General features: G+C 43.6%; 1 protein-coding gene across 2 annotated transcripts in view; it reads left to right on the forward strand.

Moving 5' to 3' along the window:
• Positions 1-20953, forward strand: part of LOC109307593 (serine/threonine-protein kinase TNNI3K) — a 207412-nt gene that overhangs the window by 165615 nt on the left and 20844 nt on the right. For both annotated transcript variants that reach the window (XM_019531624.1, XM_019531625.1), the window contains 2 exons: positions 14249-14308; positions 16059-16228. In XM_019531624.1, the coding sequence (XP_019387169.1) occupies positions 14249-14308; positions 16059-16228 (230 nt within the window). The remainder of the gene's footprint in view (positions 1-14248; positions 14309-16058; positions 16229-20953) is intronic.

Below are 20953 nucleotides of genomic sequence, written 5' to 3' on the forward strand. Positions count from 1 at the left end.
AAAAAAACCCAGTAGTCTATCCCCCAGTGCAGGCCATTGCAAATATACAGCAGTTTGCAGTGCCTTTGGGGTCTTGCTGCCATATGGCTTCAGCTGTTCTGGCCACTGACTGGGCTGCTGAGCAGGGTTTGCAGTTCTGTCAGCAACGTCAGCTGTTCTGCAGCTTCAGGCAAGCTAGTGATGAGGATCAGAAGGACATGATGGTGCAGGTGAAGAAGAAGGAGGAGGATGTAGAGCAGGTGCTTCTGGAGGATGTTTTCTTGCATCAGCTTTGCTCTCTATGTTCCTAGACTCATTAAGCAAATGCAACATGACTAACATCACCTATTGAGCTTCAGCATGACAAAGGGCACTTTTTTGAAGCTCTGCACAGAGTTTGCCCCCATCGTTACAGCATCAACACACCAAAATGAAAGTTACTTGCACCATTCAAAAGACAGTAGCCAGTGGCACATGGAAACGTGTGGCTCCTGATATCTACCAATCAACACTTAATCTGTTCAGTGAAGGCCTACTAACGATTGAGGTTGGTGAGGTGAAGGTGGGTGATACTGTCGAGAAGTGATACTGTCATCACTAACTAAGACTTACTTATCCTTGGGGAACTGTTGACAGCTTTTGCCCCTAAGGTCACACATAGAAAGGGGTATTTCTGCATTGTACTTCAAAGCCTGGTAGAGTATCAAGGCTGATTGGCTGACTAAAAACAGAGGAGAGTGAGCCAGGAGGTGTTCTGATGCTAGGATTTTTGGGACCTCATGCTGTTTGTCTTGAAAAGAAAAAGGGTAATTTTGTTCTGTCAACCATCACTTTGGACATTAATGGCACTGCCATTCCCTGTTATGCTGGGAGACTCTGCTAATTCTTTGCTACCCTGACAGATGAAGCCTTTCAGTGGACAGCTGGACTATAGAAAAGAATTGTTAACTATTGCCCAAGCAGATACAAGATGACAGTGGGGAGACTGAAGGGGAGACAACTCTGTCTCATGAATATGCTAGAGCTTGCTATCAATACCTGTCTTGAATTCCAACTGTATGCTGTATATTGTACAACATCTGTGAATGCAAGAATCCCTCACCAGGGAGACGGAGGTTAAGAGACTTTTAAGGCAGCATAATGCCAACTCTGAAAAGACAGTCATCAAGGGCATGTGGTCAGATGATGAATTTGAGAGAATATATATATGTGTGTGTGTGTGTGTGTGTGTGTGTGTGCGCGCATGCTCGCATGCATGCATATATATATATAATTTTTTTTTTTTTTTAATTTTAGTGAACATATGCTTTTCATTATGTTTTGTGAAACTTTTCATAGATTTTTTTTAGAAATGTAGGTGTGGGGACCATGCTGTCATAGCAGTCAGGTTTTGTTTAACTTTTTCTTACATTTAATTTACAAAGTTTCCTCTTACAGAACCTATTTGTAATACAAAGTTTGTGTGGTTTTCATTGAAAAATTCCTGGATTCAATTTTATTGCGAAAAAATTGTGACATATGAATAAAACTCTTTTGTTGTTTATAAAAAAACCAAAGGTACAGGTATGTGGATTCACACGTATAGCAAGAAAAGAAAGCCAAACCTTCAGAAAGGGCAACACAAATAGCACAGTCTGAAATGTCAGTTCGTGTAGCCTTGAGCATTTCAGCTAGCAACAAGCTGTTGCTGTAAGTGGGTTCCACTTAGTCACCATGGAGGGACGGATGCAATGGCAGGAATCGTACGTTTGAGTTGAGCAGTGGGGAGGAGCTAGGAACTGAAGCCTTTGATGCCCTTTAGGAAAGAGCTGATTCACAGTGTAACAATATTTTGGAGTTGGCAGGATCAAAGGAAAGTAGGACTACAAAGGACCTCTGGAGGTCATGTAGCCCAACCCTCTGCCCAAGGCAGGATCATCCCTATCCAAACCATCCGATACACATCCTTATCTAACCTATTGCTAAAACTATACAGATGACCCTGTTACACAACCATCCTAACTTGTTACAGGTAAGGCAGGTGGCTAATGTCCTGATGTGTTAAAATACTCCTAAGAGATCCAAATAGGGCCATGCCTTTCACTACAGAGGCAGGCAAAGCCTCCCGCAGACCACCCCAGTCTGGCCAGGGGAAAAATTTGTTCCTGATCCCAGATACGGCAATCAGTCTGACCCAGAGCGGAGAGGTAAGACCCTCCAGACAGGAACCTCAGGGTCCCAGCATTAGCACTGGCACATCCCAGTAACAATCCCAGCCTTGACTGCAGCCAACACCCATTGCTTCTGAGGAAGGGTGTGGGAGGGGAGGGAAAACAAAAAATGAAGCAAAACGGTGGGGAAACAAACCCTGATGCATGTAGCTATAGGAGGGGGAAAAATTCCCAGCCTTGTGTGGCAACCAGAAAAGCTCAGAAGCATGGGAAATACCTATCGTACAGCAGGTATAGCTACTTATCTGCCCTCCTCTTGAACACTGGAGCTGCTTAAAACTGTTGTGTTGTGCTAAGGAAGAAGGAGCTTGGCTGAGTTGGGAGCGTGTCTATTCATCGTTTCCATAAGCAGCTTCTGCCCTTCCCTATCCTTTTCCATTGTCTTCTGGGTTATACAAGGCTGTACCTGCCTAGCTCTCTCATCATGGATAGACCTTTCCTTGGCAGCTCCTTAGCTGCTTCTCATTACTTCTCTTTCCTAACCCTCAGAAACCACCTTAAGAACTGCCTCTCTTAGCCCAGCTTCTAGAAGTTCACCAAATATTTCTTCTGATGGGTTTTTTAATTTTTCCTCTTCAGATAAGTAGATATTGTGCAGTTTCTAATTGGTTGTTTTCTGGGGGGGGTTTTGAATGTGTGGTCCACTCGGATGCAGATCCTTGGAGAAGGCAAGAAAATAAATTATTGCTTTTTTCCCACTTTCATGACATCAAATGGATTTTTTCCCCTTGATTCTGACATTTCAGCCATGGACCTCTTACCTTCTTCAAAATCTCCCAAGAATGGGAGGCCATTTTCCATCTTTTTTCCCATGTACCTTGAGAATCTGGTGCTGTGATCCCTTTCCATATAGCCATGGTAAATGGCAGATCATAATAGACTGTTGCTCTGGAGGGTTTTGCACTGTATTGTTGTTTTGCATGTCATAAGATTGCAGTGCCAAGCAGGGATTTCAAGGGCATGGCATCAGGTTGGTATTTCTGTTTTCACTTTAGGAGTCTTTTGGTGAGCAAGTTTTCAGGCCAGGGCTAGAAGGGGGCAAAACCAGTTGGTTTGGATGGATGTAGGTTACTAATAACATTTGCCCACCAGTATTGTCCTGCCTGGAGTTCTGAATGACTGGAGAGGGGCATCTACCTGTCCTGGGACAGGCAACAAGGCAGCTCTGAAGTGATAGCACATTTCCTGCCCTAACAATTCCATTTTGCTACACTGTGAAGACATGGACATTTTTAATTACTTTTCAGCACATGGGGTGCTTGTGATTTTAGTGCCTTACTATCTGTGTGTATTTGCACGTGCATCAATTATAACTTTTGTGTGGAAAGAAAATCCCTGAAATACTATTCTTTGAAAATGCATGCAGAACGCTTTGTATTCCATTCTGTCTTGGAATAGTTTGAAATGTGCTTCATAAATGGCTTAGTTCCTAGCTTGCAATGCCCTCAGTAGCTACAAGGTCCATTCCTTTTTGTGGTAAAGTTTTCTTTTTGAGTTGGTGCATCAAAGGGAGAACTAGAGCCAGGAGTGGGAGCTGGGAGAGTTCAAAGGGGGTTTGGAGGGTGTGTTCTTGAAGTAGAGTAAATTATTAAATTCCCAGTAACTGATGCAATGTTGTTGTTAACTGGACCCTGAGCTCAGTCACCCACTCTGAGCATACAGAAAAGGCATTTGTTCAACACAAAACAAGAAACACAAATCTGGGAAAAAGAAAGAGGTGGTCAGTGGCTAGTTGGGCTGTGGCCCAGCCACCCAGAAACAGACCTGTAGGTGCCTAGTAAGATTATGATTTTAAAGCAATCCCACTCTGGTGTCATTTTGACTATGCAGGAGTGAGAGATGGGAGAATGCCAAAAGGCTACTAGCTCACCTCCATCCATGCAAAACAAAGATGTCTGTTATAAATGTCTGTTATATAGCACAGCATGTAATACCAGTTGTTTCTAAGGATAAATCCTCAGCACTGACATATCCTCTTCAGGGCTGGCAGGGCAGGTATCTGCATGCCTAGGAAGTTGGTTGATCACAGGGCTTGAACGCTGGGTGTCCACATTCACTTCAAGATGTTCTCAGTGCTCAAGCAGCCTCCTTGGTCTCTTGCATGATAAAGAGGTCCTGGCTTTCAGTTGGCTCCATCTTGGTCACAGAGTCACTACAGTCATTGGCTGTCTCAACGTTTATCACAAACAGTGCCTGTAAGAATATCCTGTACGGCTCCTCATAATATTGACAGGTGGCATAACAATTGCCAAGAGCCTAGTTTGATTCTTTGAGATCCTCTTACAATAAGCCAGATCCTTATTTTTTACCAGACATTGCATAGCAACCTTGTTGTGACCTACATCAGCCATCTCTTTCATGATGGCCTCAAAATGTCTGTCTGCATTGGGATGCTTTATGAGGATTTATGAGCCTTCATCTCACTGTGGAGGCAAAGACGATGCAGAAAGTATACACAGTATCTCAGTGCAGCAATATCAGCTATATAGGGCTGCGCGAAATGGCTATGTTTTGTTTCGGTTTCAGGTTTGGCTGTTTCGGGGAACAGCGATTCTTTTCGGTGTTTCGGATCACTGTTCTGTTTCAATTCGGCCAAATCTGTTTAAGAGTTTTGATGCTGTTTCGGCACTGATTCGGAGATTTGGATCAGCTGGGGAAAGACAGGCACAGCCGGGCAGCTGCAGGCCTTCTCGTGGCTCCTCCAGCTGGGCCTGCCTCTCCCCGGGTGGGGGGAGCCATGGGAGAAGCCCCCATGGCTGCCCTGCCCAGCCCCAACCCTCACCCAATCCCAGCCTCCTGGCACTTTAAAAAGAGGGCTGTGGGTCTGTGCTGGACTATTCCCGGGGGGGGTGCCTCCAAAATTTTCCGAAATATCCGACACATTTTTTAAACATTTTGGATGGTTTCATTTTGGAGATGTTTCAGATTGGGTGTTTTGGGTGCTGAAACAGGCCAAAACACCTCCAAAATGAAACTGCTGCTGAAATTTCACACAGCCCTATGTGTTGCATCCAGGAACGACAGATCCCAGCTACCTGCCAAAATGTACACAAGGAGGTTAAATCCAGTTGCTTGGGCTCCAGAGCAATAGAAAGTATACAGACGAGTCAATCATGCCTGGTGCAAAGTAGTGTAGATGGCATGCAATACACGTGCAGCCACACACGTGTATTAGTATATCTCAACTTAATACACACTGCATTGCTCCCACTTCAAACAGGAGTATAGAATATGCACTGTTTCCTCAGCTAACATGTACTAAGAACTATGTTGTGTAATCGTAGGACATTTGAGTAAGCAGCAGCCAAACATAGTATGAGCTAAAGGCTGCTGTGTAGACAAGCCTTATGAGAAGTTATTAAGCTGTGGCCCAATTTCACTACTGGTCTTGTCTTAGAGGAAGGACTAGACCACAATATCCTTCCCGCCACAAAGATGCAACAGCTGAGTGCTGGAGTGAGGCTTGAAATAGCTGGTCCTGCTTCTCTGACACAGAAGGGGAATTACACTAGTGGGTACATTTTAAAGAAGTGTTGTGTTTTAGGTTCTGTGTTGGTTTTGTTTTGCTGTTGGAAGAAATTTTGAGGGTTATGTAGTCCAGCCCTTTCACAGATGCAGGATTTGCTAAACCATCCTGAATAGAAGCATCTATCCAGCCTCTTGAAAACCTCCTAAGAAAGAGATTCCATAACTTTCTCAAGCAGCTTGTGTCTTTAAGTGAGGGCATGGGTTTCATTCCTGCTCAGAGAGAGGGGATTTGGACACCTGCCAAGCTGCCTTTTCCTTTTTCCCTGCAGTTCCCTGTCCGAGGAGTCACTACACCTAACCTAACCTTAGCTTGTGAAATCAAAGGAGAGCACAGCCCAAGGTGGTATGCCATCAGGCAATGGTATGGCTGCAGGCTAGATTTTAGAAGACTATAAGAAAAAAACTGTGTATACACAGGACAGCACCTGCCAGCTACATGGAAATTGGGTCATATGCCAGGCACAAGTCTTCCTTCATTGCGAAGGGAAGATGGGGTTGGAAGCACTGCTGTTTAGTCTTATGTAGAGTTTGATGGAGGAGAGAGAACCGCTGCAACCAGATCACTCTGCTGAACCATCCTGTGACAGAAACTGCGTGCAGAATCAACACTGAGCACCACACTAAATCAAAAATTGCCCTTGAAGAGGCTTCATTTGTACAGAAATGTGAATTTAAACTGAGGTAAAATGTTTGGGGACTGCCTCCATGTCCCTATTTTTATTTTTAGATGGGGAAAATGGGAAGCCAATAGTATTTTACTGGAAAGAGACTTGTTTGTTTGACTGCTTTCAATAAAAAACTTGATTTTTTCCCCCCTTACACAGAAAAATTAGACATTTGACATTAAAATTTACATTAAAATTGTCAAAAAAAATTCCAGGGGAGAAAAAAAAGCTTTCTTCCCAGATGGATGAATATCACCACAAACTTTCAGGTCCTGGTCTAATTTCAAAAGCCAGTACCTAAAGTCAGACAGCTACCCCAAACTCCTGTGAATCTGTGTGAACTACCTGAACCTTTTCTGGGGAATATTATTGTGCTGAGAGCTCTGGGATATCGGGCTGCTTAGTTAGGAAGGTAACTACAAGTGTGGGCTCTTAACTTTAGACAAAAAACAAAAAATAGCCTGTATTTTTATGCAATGAAACAAAATGCATGAGAGAGAGATTTTATATACTCAAAAGAGCAGAGATCCAGAAAATACATTACCTATACAGCAAAACACAGCTACCAGAGCGGTATCCCGCTCGTAGAAGTTTGTGGTCTTGTTTCTTAGCATAGCAGTGATGTTTTCAGCTTCAGGCTCACAGTTGGCCTCAGTTAAGTCAAGCACACTGAGAACTGCTGGGTTTCTGGGAGCCCTGCAGTGCAGGTTGTTGGCATTTTCAAGCAGCCTGGTTGAAGAATTCCTGTAGCTCCTTAAGAAGGTGGCCAAGTCACAGAGCTGGCATGTGCAGGTCCACTGATTCTCATCTAAGTTCAGAAGAATTAGCTGAGTGAGCGGAGAAAAGGCGACCGGAATAAGTGCCATCCTGTTTCGGGAAAGATCCAGTTCTTGCAGCTGCGGTAAACCTTGGAAAGCATTTTTCTGAATGTTACTTATGAAATTATTAGATAAATCCAGACTCCTGAGGTGGTTGAGATGGTTATTTCCAAAGCTCTCCTCTGTAAGATTAGTGATTTGATTCCCATTCAGCTGCAGTCTGATAAGACCTGTCATATTTTTGAACCAGGTCCCATAAATGGTGCTTAAAGCATTGTTGCTTAGCACCAGCACTTGCAGCTTTTGAAGTTCACTGAAGGTATTATCAGTGATAGAAGAGCTTGATAGTTGGTTCTGATCTAGCAGTAAAGTCCTCAGATCTTTAAGCCCATTAAAAGCATCTTCTTTAATGTCTGTAATTCTGTTGCTGCTTAGTCCTAGTAGGGTTAGGTTGAACAGGAGAGACAAGTTGAAGCTTTCTATTGAAGTGATTTTACCATCGGTGACAATCAAAGCTTTTGTGGTTATGGGAACAGCTGTAAAATGAAATAAAATAGTGCTATGATATACAGGAAAATATATGCTGGCTATCAGTCATTATCTGCCTGTTCCTGTTTTACTTATAACAAGTACACGGGGTCAGTCTGAAGGAAATACTTCATGTTTTATTAATTTGGATGCTTAAACTCCACTATAGGTGTTCCTTTCATAAAATTATAATAGAAGGCCAAGGACTACACATCCCACTGCAACAAATCCATAAATATTTATGTATATAATGTCTTGCAGGATTTAGAGAGAATCCTTCAGCCTGCTTGCCTCTCCACAAATTTGGCAGGGAAAGTTGGACTTTTCAGGCTGGTTGGCTGATTAGCAGCTCCAGTCTGCCATGGACCAGGGTAGCCAGTGCCTCCTGGGAAACGTATTGCCGGCAGTTATACCCACTTTGATTCCTGCTCCACCCAAACTTTAAAACCGACTGCCTGAGGGGAGGGCAGCAACATTTCTATTCAGGCAGGACTGAGCCAGTCAATTGATTTCATGGTTTGTTACAATCTACCTGGTTCCTGCTAATCTCTCTTCATTCCATAGGTCAGTGACCCTTTGTCCTTGTTAATGGTTTTAATGTTCCATTATTCCAATTATCCTTTTTGCTACTGTTTTGCAGTCTGTTAGCCATTCCTGGTCATGTCACTTTTCTGTTTCACAGCCCTGCAGACTGTTTTTAGTTCAAGCTAAAAACCTTAACTCAGGTGTGGTAATGTTAACTCAGATATAGAAATGGAAAGTATTGGAGACATTATTAAAGTGCTTGAGATTTTGTTTTATGAAGACATACATTTAACCACAATGATTACTGGACTAATGAAACAGTAAATTTTGACTTTTTTTTTTGCCTTGCTGTGCTTTTTTATCCAGTTTAGCAAATTAGCCAACTTTCCAGTAAACTGATATTTGTTTTTCCTGTGATCTTGTACTGAATCATAGAGCTCTGGGTCCCTAGCTTCTTAGTAAAGCTTCTAGTTTCTCTTTGACTGGAGAACAATGTATGTCATGCTACATGTGATGCTGCAGCAGACCTCTTGTACTCCCCTTTTCAAAATCCTGGATTCACCCATGCTTATAGTAGTGGAGTTTTAGCAAGCCTCAATAATGGCATCACCGCCTGAGAATATTGGGCTGCTCTCCAACAATCAGCTTTTGAAGCTGCAAATAGCTTAACACCAACCCTGTTGCCTTCCACCTGGGAATCCACTGATGCTCAGAGCAGTGGCGCAACGTGCCCACAGGAACACAATATATCAATTAGCCATAGTATTCTGCATACGTATAATTTTCCACAATGTTTCAAGGTGCAGGTACGGGATAGTGCAGCACTCTAGACATGGCAAAGGAGGTAACTGTAACAAGGTTCCTTCATCAGAGAGAGAAAGTACTGATGGAAAAGTGCATTTGGCCCCAATCACTGCCTGAGCAGCCTGAAGTCTGATCACACTTCCAAGAAGCACCTTGCTTCGTACTCTGTAGGGGTCACCGTCACTCTGGCAGGGCCGAAGGAAGTTCTGCCACCCTTCCAGCTGTTTCCCACCCTTCCCCGTCACAATCTCTGTCTTGCCCGGATAAAATGGGAGCTTTCATGCAAGCCCCCAGATCAACTAAGTGCTGGTTTATTCATGTAAGCATGCATCAGAATATTGGATTTCTTTCTTTACTCCGACGTGACATATTTGTTTGAGAAACTGAAAACCATCTGTTCCACTAGATGTCAAAGTTAATGCATTGCTTATTATTATCATTGTGGTTGTTATTTTGGGGATGAAATTTCCATTGCTTCCAAGTGAGAAGCAAACAGCACTTAGAGCGAGGCAGGGTGCAGGAAAGCCCTGTGTAAGTCCACCACATGCAGCTCTGCCAATGTGCTGTGTTTTGCCCAGCAGCCTCCCGCCCCTCCCCCCCCGCTACTCTTAAAAAGGGCCTCTCCTGGGTAGAGACTGGCTTTTGAGCTACAGAACCAACTTACAAACATGAATGTGTATCTGCCCTCCTAGCTCATTTGTTTGTTTTCCCAACTTTTCAATATGAATTCTCTGCCAGAGGCTAAAAGTAATAAACATGATGGAGGTCTTTTCCCTGTTTGCACTGGGGATTTTCACATGGGACTCATTAATGCTGGTGAGCACAGACCCCTAACGTACATGTGTTGCTTTTAATAAACTCCTCTCCCTGATAAAAGGTAACTAGACTCTTGACTTCAAAGTATGTTCAGTGCTACTGCAGTAATTACTTGAGGGTGAGTTATAACACTATCTTCTGGATAAAAGGTGATAAAAAGGTGAAATAACAATGAATTAATGCAGCACATCTCCAACACCCGCCAGTTATGACAGTTTTATAACGGGGAGAGGAGGAGTCCCAGGAGTTATCTCATCTCATTTAGCAGTAGCAAATTTGGTAAATGAAAGCCCCCTCTAAGATTATAAAAAGGCAGTGAAAAGAGGAGAACTTTAGGTGTTGTTTTTGTGGCCTGTTCTCATTTCTGCATTAAGGTAAATATTTCTGGTAGTATTACTATAGCAGCTAGAGTCCCCCTGTGCTCGGTGCTGCATATAAAGTTCTGTACAATATGTCACACACATGGTTGCTTGAAAACATAGCTGTTGCTAGAGGTGGCAATTCAGGGAAGCCTGGCTTCCAGTCTTTGCTGCCAAGCATATTTCTGTTTTCTAACCCGTGATGTGGCAACAGGGACTGAATCCTGACCTGCCCACTCCAAAGGAGTTCCCGCCTCATTGCAGGGAATGCAGAACCATATCCCCCACCCCCTTGCCTGTTCTCCTTCTAGATCCATGAATCCTGCCCTCTTGCTGGCACAATGGCCCAGCTGTAATGGGACAGAGGGAAGGTTGCAGAGTGCCCCTACCCTGTCTCTTCTATGGCCTGGTGGTTAGGGGACTCTCCTGAAAAGGGGAAGTTGTATATTAGAATCCCTTCAAGCTGAGCAAGACCTGAAATCCCTGTTTCCCACAGTCTGGACAAGCATGCTAAACACTAGGCTTTTATTTTTTTTAAAAAGTGATGCACCATCACTGCCACATAAAATGCCTTCTGGATACTCTGGATCTTGAGATGATATGGATGGATATTCAGCTTTGAGTTAAGTGCCCAGGCTCTGAAGAGGGGCAGGAATTTAGGACACGGACAGAAGTTACATTTGTTGCGTGATTGGCCCCTTGAAAGCATGCTACAGCTGTGCCCTTACAGAAGTGCATGGCTGCAGAGCACTTTCACTTGACAATCTGAACACTCCAAAGCAACGTGCCTTCACTGACATCTGTCAGCATGCGCCGGGAACAGGGCTTGTCTGATACAACCCCCAATGCTGCCTTCAGAATGGGAGGGGGCAAAGGAACGGGAGGGACTTCTGCCTGGGATTTGCCCAGCCTGCGCTGGGACAAACCCCAGATTGAGCTCCCTCCCCTCTCGCCCCGCCCTCCCATTCTGAAGACAGCACCGAAGCTGGGCGGGGAAAGGTGGGCTGGCAATGGAAAAGCAGCTGCAGACACATAACTGCTCCAGACTGGAGCTCAATCCCTCCAGCCCCCCAGACCCAACAGCAAATGTCTCTTACAGCAAACAGGGTAATGCTGTAACTCATGGCGCACCCTGTGAAGTGCCACGATTTACAGTAGGGAGCTGCACATCTGTCAGTGTGCATAGACACATCTCTGTATCTATTATTTCCTGCTGGCTAACTCTAGGCTAATGCAGTGCTTACTGTGTTCTGGATTGCCCTTCAGAGGCACATAATTCTCTCAACAAGGTGCCTAACCATGTTGACAAGAATTGTCCTCTTGTGACAAGATCCTGACCTGTAGGTGTAGCTGTACCAAAGTAGAAACTGCTCTCAGGACAATCTGAATCTGGCCTTTTGAGAACTGTAGATGAAAAGTGCTTTAATGCAAAGTATCTTTATTTAGTTTTATATGGTCACTAGTATTTCTAGCTTAACGTAGCTAATGTCTTTCTACGTTTGTGAGCCAGTAGTAGGATAGATACTTTATGCTTGTAGTAATAAAGTATCTGTTACTATTCTTCAGCATGTAAGTCACATTCTATTTAAAGTTGTTAATAAGGCATCGTATTAAAGTGTTGACTTAAGCAAGCAATGTGTAATAGATAGAGCCACGTATCTTGTTAGTATTTCCACAGCTCATTTAGTCCCAATAAAAAGAAACCATTCTTTCAGAGTTATAAAGCACTTTGATATTAATCTGTATCATTGGTACATCACTTAATCTTACTAATGCTGTGGAATTGCATGGCAGGGTTATGAGGCAATTGATAGCTCGATCAGCCAGTGGCAGGCTTGAACTTTGCACAAAATGTAGACAAAACTTATTAAAATGATCTATTTCTTTTTTTAAAGTGTTTTTGCTGCGTGAAATGACTCCAGTCTCAGTAACAAAGGTTTTCAATTACTTCTGAAGGCCTTAGAATAGTTTTAGTGAGGCTGCAAGGCAAAGAGAAATAAAACAATGTTATCACTCTTTAGTTAGCATGTGAAAGGTTTGCTCTGTAAAAGTTTACCTCTCAGCAATGGAGTCACGAAACTGCCAATACAGATTATGGGATAAATATCAATTCTTTTTAGTGTCATAGTTACCTAGCATGTGTGTTAATCCTTGACACAGAGTAACATCTTCCAAGCATATCGTGCATGAAGAGGGGCATGATGTTATTAAGTGAATCACCATAGCAAGCAGAAGTAGTAACGTACCTAGAAGAAAAATAAAGAGCGTGTATTTCATAGTATCAGCATTTCATATTCAAGATTCAATTGCAAATTTGCACAGGCAAATAACATATGTGATGTAGGATTTTTAACTTGTTGTGAGCGTGGTGCATTTATGTCTCAGCAACAACTATTGGGCAGTATTTATGATTGGAATCTTCCATTTCCATTGTTTTGTTTTGCTTTTTTAATACACATACACTATGAATGAAAAAGCTATGCATCTGTCAGATATTTAGGCACAGGCCCCACAAGAACCTTCCAATTAGAGAACACAACTTTGTGCTCAGAGTTAACCGCATGCATACTCGGGTTATCGTCTCTCACAGATAAAGATACTGGGTCCTAGTCACATGCTGTAGAATATGCATTTGTCTGAGTTTCTTACAGAACTAAAAAGCACAGATGCTGTGATGATGGACCTAGTACAAAAAGAGACAGCATAATTGCATACCAGTTTAATGTAATGCATAGGTCTAGATTCAAAGGGAAGGCCATGCATAACCTCACAATCAGGTTCTGGAGCATCCAGAGAAGGGCCCTCTCAGTGCTCCTGAGACAAATCTAAGACGACAAGAGTCTTTGAGAAAACCCATTTCTGCTTCTACAACAGATTCCATGTAGAGACAGGGTATTTGGAAGAACTTAACCTGTTCTACCTATGCAAAAAATTGAGTCAGGTGAAAAATATTTAATAAAGTTTTAATATTGAGTCTCCAATTTGTGAGATCTGCATGACTATAACAAAACTGCACTAGCTCAGCACTCTCACTGCTAGCAACCAGTTGGAGTGCGTAACAGAACTCTGTGATGGGAATGCATTCTACAGTAGATCTCACAGTACGTAAAACAGCAGCCTCTTAGCATGGGATAGCTACAGCCCTTTTAATATTCTTCTTCTTCAGTCACTGATACTAATAAAATCACTTTTTTCTCATACAGTACTTCTACTAAATTGGTATTAGTTCCCAAGCCTATGGCACTGATCACATTTTTCTTGATTAGTCATTATCCTTCTCATATTTTGCAGGAAAGAAACAGCTATTTAAGCCTACAAATTGTCTTTTTTTTCATTATTTCAGCAAGGTTAAGGTTTAGAGACAAATCCTGAAACCTTGCTTATGTGTGCTGAATTACTGTGACTGCTCATGTGAGTTACAGCTACATAGACTTACCCTAAAATTCTTAAAAGATACAGTTGTGTGCATGTCAGGTGACCATTTTTAAGGCAATTTTTGTTGAGAGAAATTGAGACCATATATGAATCAAGGGAGGGAAAAAGTTGCTGCCAATCCACGTATTGATCAGGGAGCTGACCCCAAGCACTTTCTGGCCATGAGTTTAAAAAGTCCTCTCCTGAAGTGTATATCTGATAAGATACACACTGGGAAGTCCTATAAGAATCGTAAGTGCTGGAATTGATGTTTCCGTTAGAAGGTCATATTACAAGCTCAACTTGCAATTATTATAGTACCTATAAGCATACTCACGACAATGGTAAGGATTATAGAAGAAAGAGGATTGGAGAGAATCCGTTATCAGTCCTCCTTTTGTACAGTTTAAATGAGAAGTATATTGGCATATATGGATGAGCTGGATTATCTATATATCGTATCAACTTCCCTTGCCAAGTTTTTTTTCAAATGCAGATATCCACATTTTAAAAACTAAAATTTCTTTTCTCAGCTGATCCTCTATTTAAAGCACAAAATGTGCTTTCCCCCCTTTCTTTCCCCTCTCTCTTTGTTTTTACAGGGAAGACCAGAATTTTCTGAAGTAGTCACCAAGCTAGAAGAATGTCTTTGCAATATCGAGGTAAAGATATGACTTCCTGCCAACTGCAGGAAGCACCAAATAGCTGTGTGATATGTGATTGCAAGTTGGAGTGCAGCAGGATTGGAAGCAAACAGTTGTTTTGTAACAGAAACTAGGGTCTGTTGAGTGGATTCATCAACTTGTAAACTGACCCATTACATTTTAAGATGATACAGTAACAATAGCCTGTAGGTGCCATAAGACGCAGATGCCTGAAGGCCGGCCCAACACAACACACTGCCATGAACACTGGATATTGGGTCTCAGAAATGGTAACACTGCAGAGAGAGAGAGAGACAGTGCTGAGAGACAGGGACTACAATATAATCTTTTGCAGTCATTTCTCCCCTTGATCAAACCAGGGTCTGCTTAGCTAGAAAGGATAATCAGCCTGGCATGAATCTTTGGGAAGGGAATTAAGAGAAAACATGCACCGAAGAAAACAAAACTAACTTCCTGCCTGGCTTTGAGGCTAATAACCAGCTAGATCTATTAGCATTCACACTGTTGAAGATAAGTGATCGAATAGAAAGTACGCTTAATTCAGGATTTCAGTTCCTGGAATGATCTTTGCTATTTGTGTGGCTGTATGTGTATGGGCGAGTTCTGAAAACTCTCCTCTTCTTTTTAAATGTATTACTGTTCTTGAGCTTAAGGGTCACAGCAGACACCCATAATCTATTACATTTCTTCATGGTCTGACTGCAGCAGGTTGCTTTATGTGTAGGTGGAAGCTTTTAAGTTTAAAAAAAATGTGAAGCACTATATCACATGTAACCACGCTCTCTCATGGGAGACCTGACTTCTGTGATACATAGGCAGCAGTGCATGCAGGATGAAATCTGGGGCAGGAGCTTACATTCCAGAAAAAAAAGGGAGCTAGCTAGGGAGTTAGTCTTAAGCTTCACTGTGTCCATGGCAAAGCCTTGTTTAGGAAGTTTTAAGGAGCAAAATCTGTAGAGAGTTGTTAAGTACAGCAGGCAACAAAGGCTGACATTTGAGGTAATAAGATTTTTTTTTTCTTTTTATTTTCCACTTTCTCTCTTCTGCTTCCCCCTCACTCAGCAAATCACCTTGGTTCATTCTGAATCCTTTAAATGCCTCCTAATACTATGTAAGAGCACAGGGCTAGACAGGAGATCCTAGGTCACTGAGTCCAGACTTTTGCTATCACAGGAAGTCAGGTCACAATCTTTATATTTACATGTACATATATTTCACTTGCTTACCCTGACACTCTGCAGCCCTGCCATTCTGGGTTGCTACGGAGAGATTCACAGATTAGAATGCCTGAAGGAACCAATATAATCATCTAGCATGACCTCCCATATAACACAGGCCAGAGAATTTCACCCAGTAATTCCTGCCATGGAGGGAATTTATTCTTCTCTACTATAGAAGTGAACATGATCAAACCCAATAACTCATAGTTGAACTAGAGCATATCTTTTAGAAAGACATCCAATCTCAATTTAAGGACTCCAAGTGATGATGAATTTGCCACTTCTGTTGGCAAGTGGGATGCAGCTCTTTTCTCCTGCTGATTGAAGTCAGAAGGCTTCTTTTTTTTTTTCCAACCACAGATGTAAAGGAAAGATGGGGCACAAATATTAATGAGAAAGAGGAAAATAAAAATAATCCAGGACTGCAGCAGAAATCTTGGGCTCTTTCACATGTGCTCAGTCCTATGGAGCCTCTAAATCTTGGAAAAGTTCATGAGGAAATATTAACAGTGCCCTTTTTAATGCAGCTGATGTCTCCAGCCTCCAGCAACAGCAGTGGCTCTCTCTCTCCTTCCTCTTCTTCCGACTGTCTTGTGGCACGAGGCGGCCCTGGCCGCAGTCATGTTGCAGCTTTACGTAGCCGCTTTGAGTTGGAATATGCCTTGAATGCAAGAGCTTATGCTGTTTGGTCACAAAGGTAAGTGTCTGTCATTTTTGGGTGGGTGAGATCTTGATCTGGGACAGCATTAGGAGAGTCTGTCCCAGGAGAGAGCCATCTCCTTCCTCACTTAAAAGCTTCCTAGAGCAGGGATTGTTTTTCTTGACTATTTTGATGAACCTAATATGTAGCGGGTGCTAACCTAATTGAATAATATCAGTGTGCTTCATTGACTTATGACTAACATTGCTGTTGTGGCAGGGTTTGAAAAGCATTTCAGACTCCTCTCTAGTCATCCAGTCCCATCCCAACACGATGCATCTAAGGCAGGGGCGGGCAATTATTTTGGAAGGAGGGCCGCTTACTGAGTTTTGGCAAGCCATCAAGGGCCACATGACAGGCAGTCAGGGGCAGATAAATATTTTCTAAAAGTTTTTAGGGGCCCTATGGGCTGGATAGAATGGCCTGTGGGCCGCATTTTGCCCACCCCTGTTCTAAGGTGTTTAAAATGTTGTGAGTGGCATCTTGTTTAGGCCCCAGTGAGTGCTTTAGTAGTGTAGACTCCCAGTTTTGAAAAAACAAAGACAATAAGAACACCTGTAAGGGTATTTAATCAAACTCCTGTACTGCCAAACTCCAAACACAGCAGCATAGTTTTATTGTGCGACAGTCCCCACTGAGGCGGATTGGTACAAGTGCTCAGTTTGTAAGTGTAGCCTGGGTACACCCAGGGGTGTGCCCTGTCTTCCAGTGGAAGGGATGGTGGTCAGGCAGGGTGCTGGGAGAGGGGCCTGCCACCTGGGAGCAGTTCCCTGTCCTCCCAACAGAGCTAAGCTGAGACCAAGCACTTAACTATATACAAATGTACTGCTACAAAAAATATAAATAAGGAAGGTTAAATATTTGCAGTAAAATTAACATGTGACACCACATACCAACATATAACACCACTTCTAGGCACTACAAAAGCATAAACCAGGTGACTCACAGCATATACAATAATTAATGCCTCCTGCACAAAACTGGCATTAACACATTGAAATAGGTAAGTCAAGGCATCAACACAATAAACATATATGGGGATCAACTTAAATAACCTAGGTAAGTTGAGAAAACAATACCATAAATAGTGCACTCAGCACCTCCCAGCGTGTTCCCGGGAGCCCCTCCCTTTTACAGCCCCGGGATGTGGACACACACCCCCTCCCACAATGGAGGAGGGTGAAGGCAGCAGATCCTCCTTTCCTGAGCCCACCTCCCCTGCATGCCTCACTTCCCCAGCAACTCATGCGCCAGCTCTGAAGTAGCCAAGGCTCATCCCCTGGTGGCCAGTCCCACTAGGGCCTCTCTCCAGTGGTGCCTCCAGCTCCTCTCAATGGCCTGGTGCCCGGTCATCTGGGCACCCAGGGTGCTCTCACGGGAGCTGAGCCCTTACTGGCTCCGGCTCCCTGGCCTTGCACCGGGGGGTTCTTCCCTTTCCCGGGCCCTGCTCTGGGCACTGGGGCTCCTTTAGTTTAATGCAGAGCCACACTGCGGGGCTCTGGTTACTCAGCCTAGAGCTCGTGCTAACTTGACCAGCCTTGAGCTACTCCCAGGGCCGGTTCTCCATGCACTGAGCCGCACACTGCGTGGAGCCTCGAGCTATTTCCAGGGCCTGCTCTCCATGCACCGATCTGCGCACCATTGAGGCTCAGGCGGGGTCCCGATAATGGTCATCTTTGGAGCTCTTCTCTCCTTGCCATTCCTCATTGTGTCTCTCTCCCCAGTGTGCTGAGCATGCTCCCCTTTTATAGGCTTCAGGGGCTCCACCCCCAAAGTTCTCCCGACCTGGCTGGGCGCAGTCTCGAACCAGGTCCAAACTACTCCTTGCCCCCTTGGGGGAAAGGGCGTGGCGTTGCTTTTCCTAGTTTGCTTCTGATTGGTGTGTGGGCTCCACCAATCAGAATTGCAGAATCTCAAGCCCAGGACTCATCTGGAGCTCAAGAGGTAAGTCTGCTACGTAAGGTACCTGCCCAGTGCTTGCCAATGGACCAAGAGAAGCCAGTTATTATATAGCGTGACCTATTTTTACATTTAAAATGTGAAGGGAATAAAAGTTAAATAATTTTTTGAATAGTGCAGACAAATGCAAGGGATGGTTTTGTCTGGAGACAGAGAAAGGTGGTAGATGGTGGACAAGTGCTGTAAAACTGATATGGTGAGAGGCACTAAGTGATGCTGTTGCTGTTGTCTCTTTCCGAGTGTGATTGCTTCTCAGGCTATGAGGAATGAGCGCATTGTGAGTTCTGGGAGGCTGCTTCTTTTTAGGGGACCTGTGCCAACCCTGAGCTTGCATGAACCAAAGGACCAGTGATAGGTAACTTCGAAGCAGCAGCAGGTTCATACACCTTTGTGCATCTTCAAGCCACTAGAGGCAGCTATATTAGTACTAGTATTAGGTCATCCACAGAAAGCAGGATGGTAGGATCTACAAGCCCTCATGAAGAGCCAGGGCTCTTCCAGTGACTCACCTTATTAGCAGAAATTAAAGCCCTGCATAAATTTGTGGAGAAAAATTTTTTGCTGACTTAACGGCAATTATGGTTTATTTACTGTGCCAGCATGAGAGAGAGGTGGGCATGATGTCCTTGTTAGAAGGAACTAGGGGAAAAAGAGACAGAAAGTTCATGCAGAAACAGGCAGATGGAGATACATTTTATGGAAGAGCATTAATCTCAGAATGATTTATTACTGTATACTCCTAAACTCTCTTTCCCCCTTCCCTTATCTGGAGTATGTAGCTTTTATCTTGAGCAATGTCTGAGCCCCGTTTACTCACAGTGTCATTTTGCAAGTTCTGAAAATGGCATGACCTATTGCTAACAATACTAGGACAAATATTTACATGTTTAATAAATGTGGATTTTCTGGATATAAAGTATGTCCCACTTCCTGTCCTGAAGAGCTTGCAGTCTAGACAAACAGAAGTAAAGTATTGGGATAGCAGTAGGAAGGCTACAATATTAGGCAATGTGATTGAGTAGATATAGTTTATCATTTTATTTGCTAGTTCTGGACTCTATTCATCATAGAATCATAGAAAATTAATGTTGGAAGGGACCTCAGGAACTCAACTCATCCAACCCCCTACTTAAAGCAGGACCATTTCCAACTAGTTCATGCCAGCCAAAGCTTTCTCTAGCCAAGTCCTGAAAACCTCCAAGGATGGAGCTTCCACCACCTCTCTGGGTAACCTATTCAAGTGTTTTACTACCCTCCTATTGAGACAATTCTTCCTAATATCCAACCTAAACTTTCCTTGCTGCAACTTGAGACCATTGCTCCTTGTTCTGTCATCTGCCACCACTGAGAACAGCCTAGCTCCATCCTCTCTCCAACCTCTCTTCAAGTAGTTAAAGGCTGCTATTAAATCCCCTCTCAGTCTTCTCTTCTCCAAACTAAGTAAGCCCAGTTCCCTCAGCCTCTCCTCACAAGTTGTGTGCCCCAGCCTCAAATCGGCTGGACTCTCTCCAATTTGTCCACATCCTTTCTGCAGTGGGGGGGGCCATAACTGGACATAGTACTCCAGATGTGGCCTCACCAGTGGTGAAGAGGGGAATAATCACTTCCCTTGACCTACTGGCAACCCACCTACCAATGTAGCCCAGCATGCTGTTAGCCTTCCTGGCAACAAGGGCACACTGCTGGCTCATATTGAGCTTATTGCCCACTGTAACCCCCAGGTCCTTGTCAGCCCCCAGCCAGTCAGCCCCCAGACTGTATGGCTTGTTCTGCCCTAAGTGCAGGACTTTGTACTTGTCCTTGCTGAACCTCATGAGATTTCTTTTGGCCAGTCCTCCAATTTATCTAGGTCACTCTGTTGCTGTTGTCATTATTTAACTTTGATCTAAAAGTGCAATGTGAGATAAGGCATGAGGGCAAAAATTACTGGGTGACAATGGGGTACTGCTATTAGGTACTGTGGCCAGCGATAGACTGTGACTTTTACTTCCACCACAAGATAGTAACAAACCCCCTTAGGAGCCCATTTGGATTCTGGTCCACAATTTGTTGCATCTTGCCACCCGTACAGCCCTAGAATTTGTAGCCGTGGGAATTTGTAGCTGCTGTAAAATACACCTTAGCATCTCCTCCCCAGAGGAAGCAGGAAGGGTATTGTGCCTCAGAGATGTATATCTATGTTACAAGGTCTTGTGGAAATGCTCCTGGGAGTTGGTCTGATCCTTTGTTCAGGGCTCTGCCTAGAGTCACCGTCTTGTCCTAGATACTAGAAATACTGGATGAAATTCTTTGCTCCCTGAATTAACAGCAACACTCCCTGCCAGGGAGCCAGGATGTCACCTACCAGGATGTAGAAGGACGTGCCATATTTGACATGAGGAAGAAAAGGAAAAATGTAAAGACGGGTGCTACTTTGTGTGTTCCGCTTCCTTAGAAAAGGAAAGCCATTTGCAATATTGTCTGTGGCTGGGTGAGATCTGTGTTCTCTATGTCACTGTAACATTACAGTTCATATCTGAAGTAGTCTGGACTACCACTTGGGAGACCTGAGTTTGAGGGCAAATTTAACAATTTCCTGTCTCGATCTCATGGGAACTGAAAGCACTGCAGAAATGAAATGACACTTCTAATCCCTGCTAGGAGAGACAGTTATGCTTTACTCTCTAGCACCACCCAGCCATCAAAAACAGTAATGGCAGAGAAAGGGCAGCACTTGTTCATTTTGCCCTTGGGGCTCCTCAGGGGAGAGAAGGGCTGTTGATG

Source organism: Crocodylus porosus, unplaced genomic scaffold (genome assembly GCF_001723895.1).
Source record: "Crocodylus porosus isolate Cpor-Errol unplaced genomic scaffold, CroPor_comp1, whole genome shotgun sequence".
NCBI lineage: Eukaryota > Metazoa > Chordata > Crocodylia > Crocodylidae > Crocodylus > Crocodylus porosus.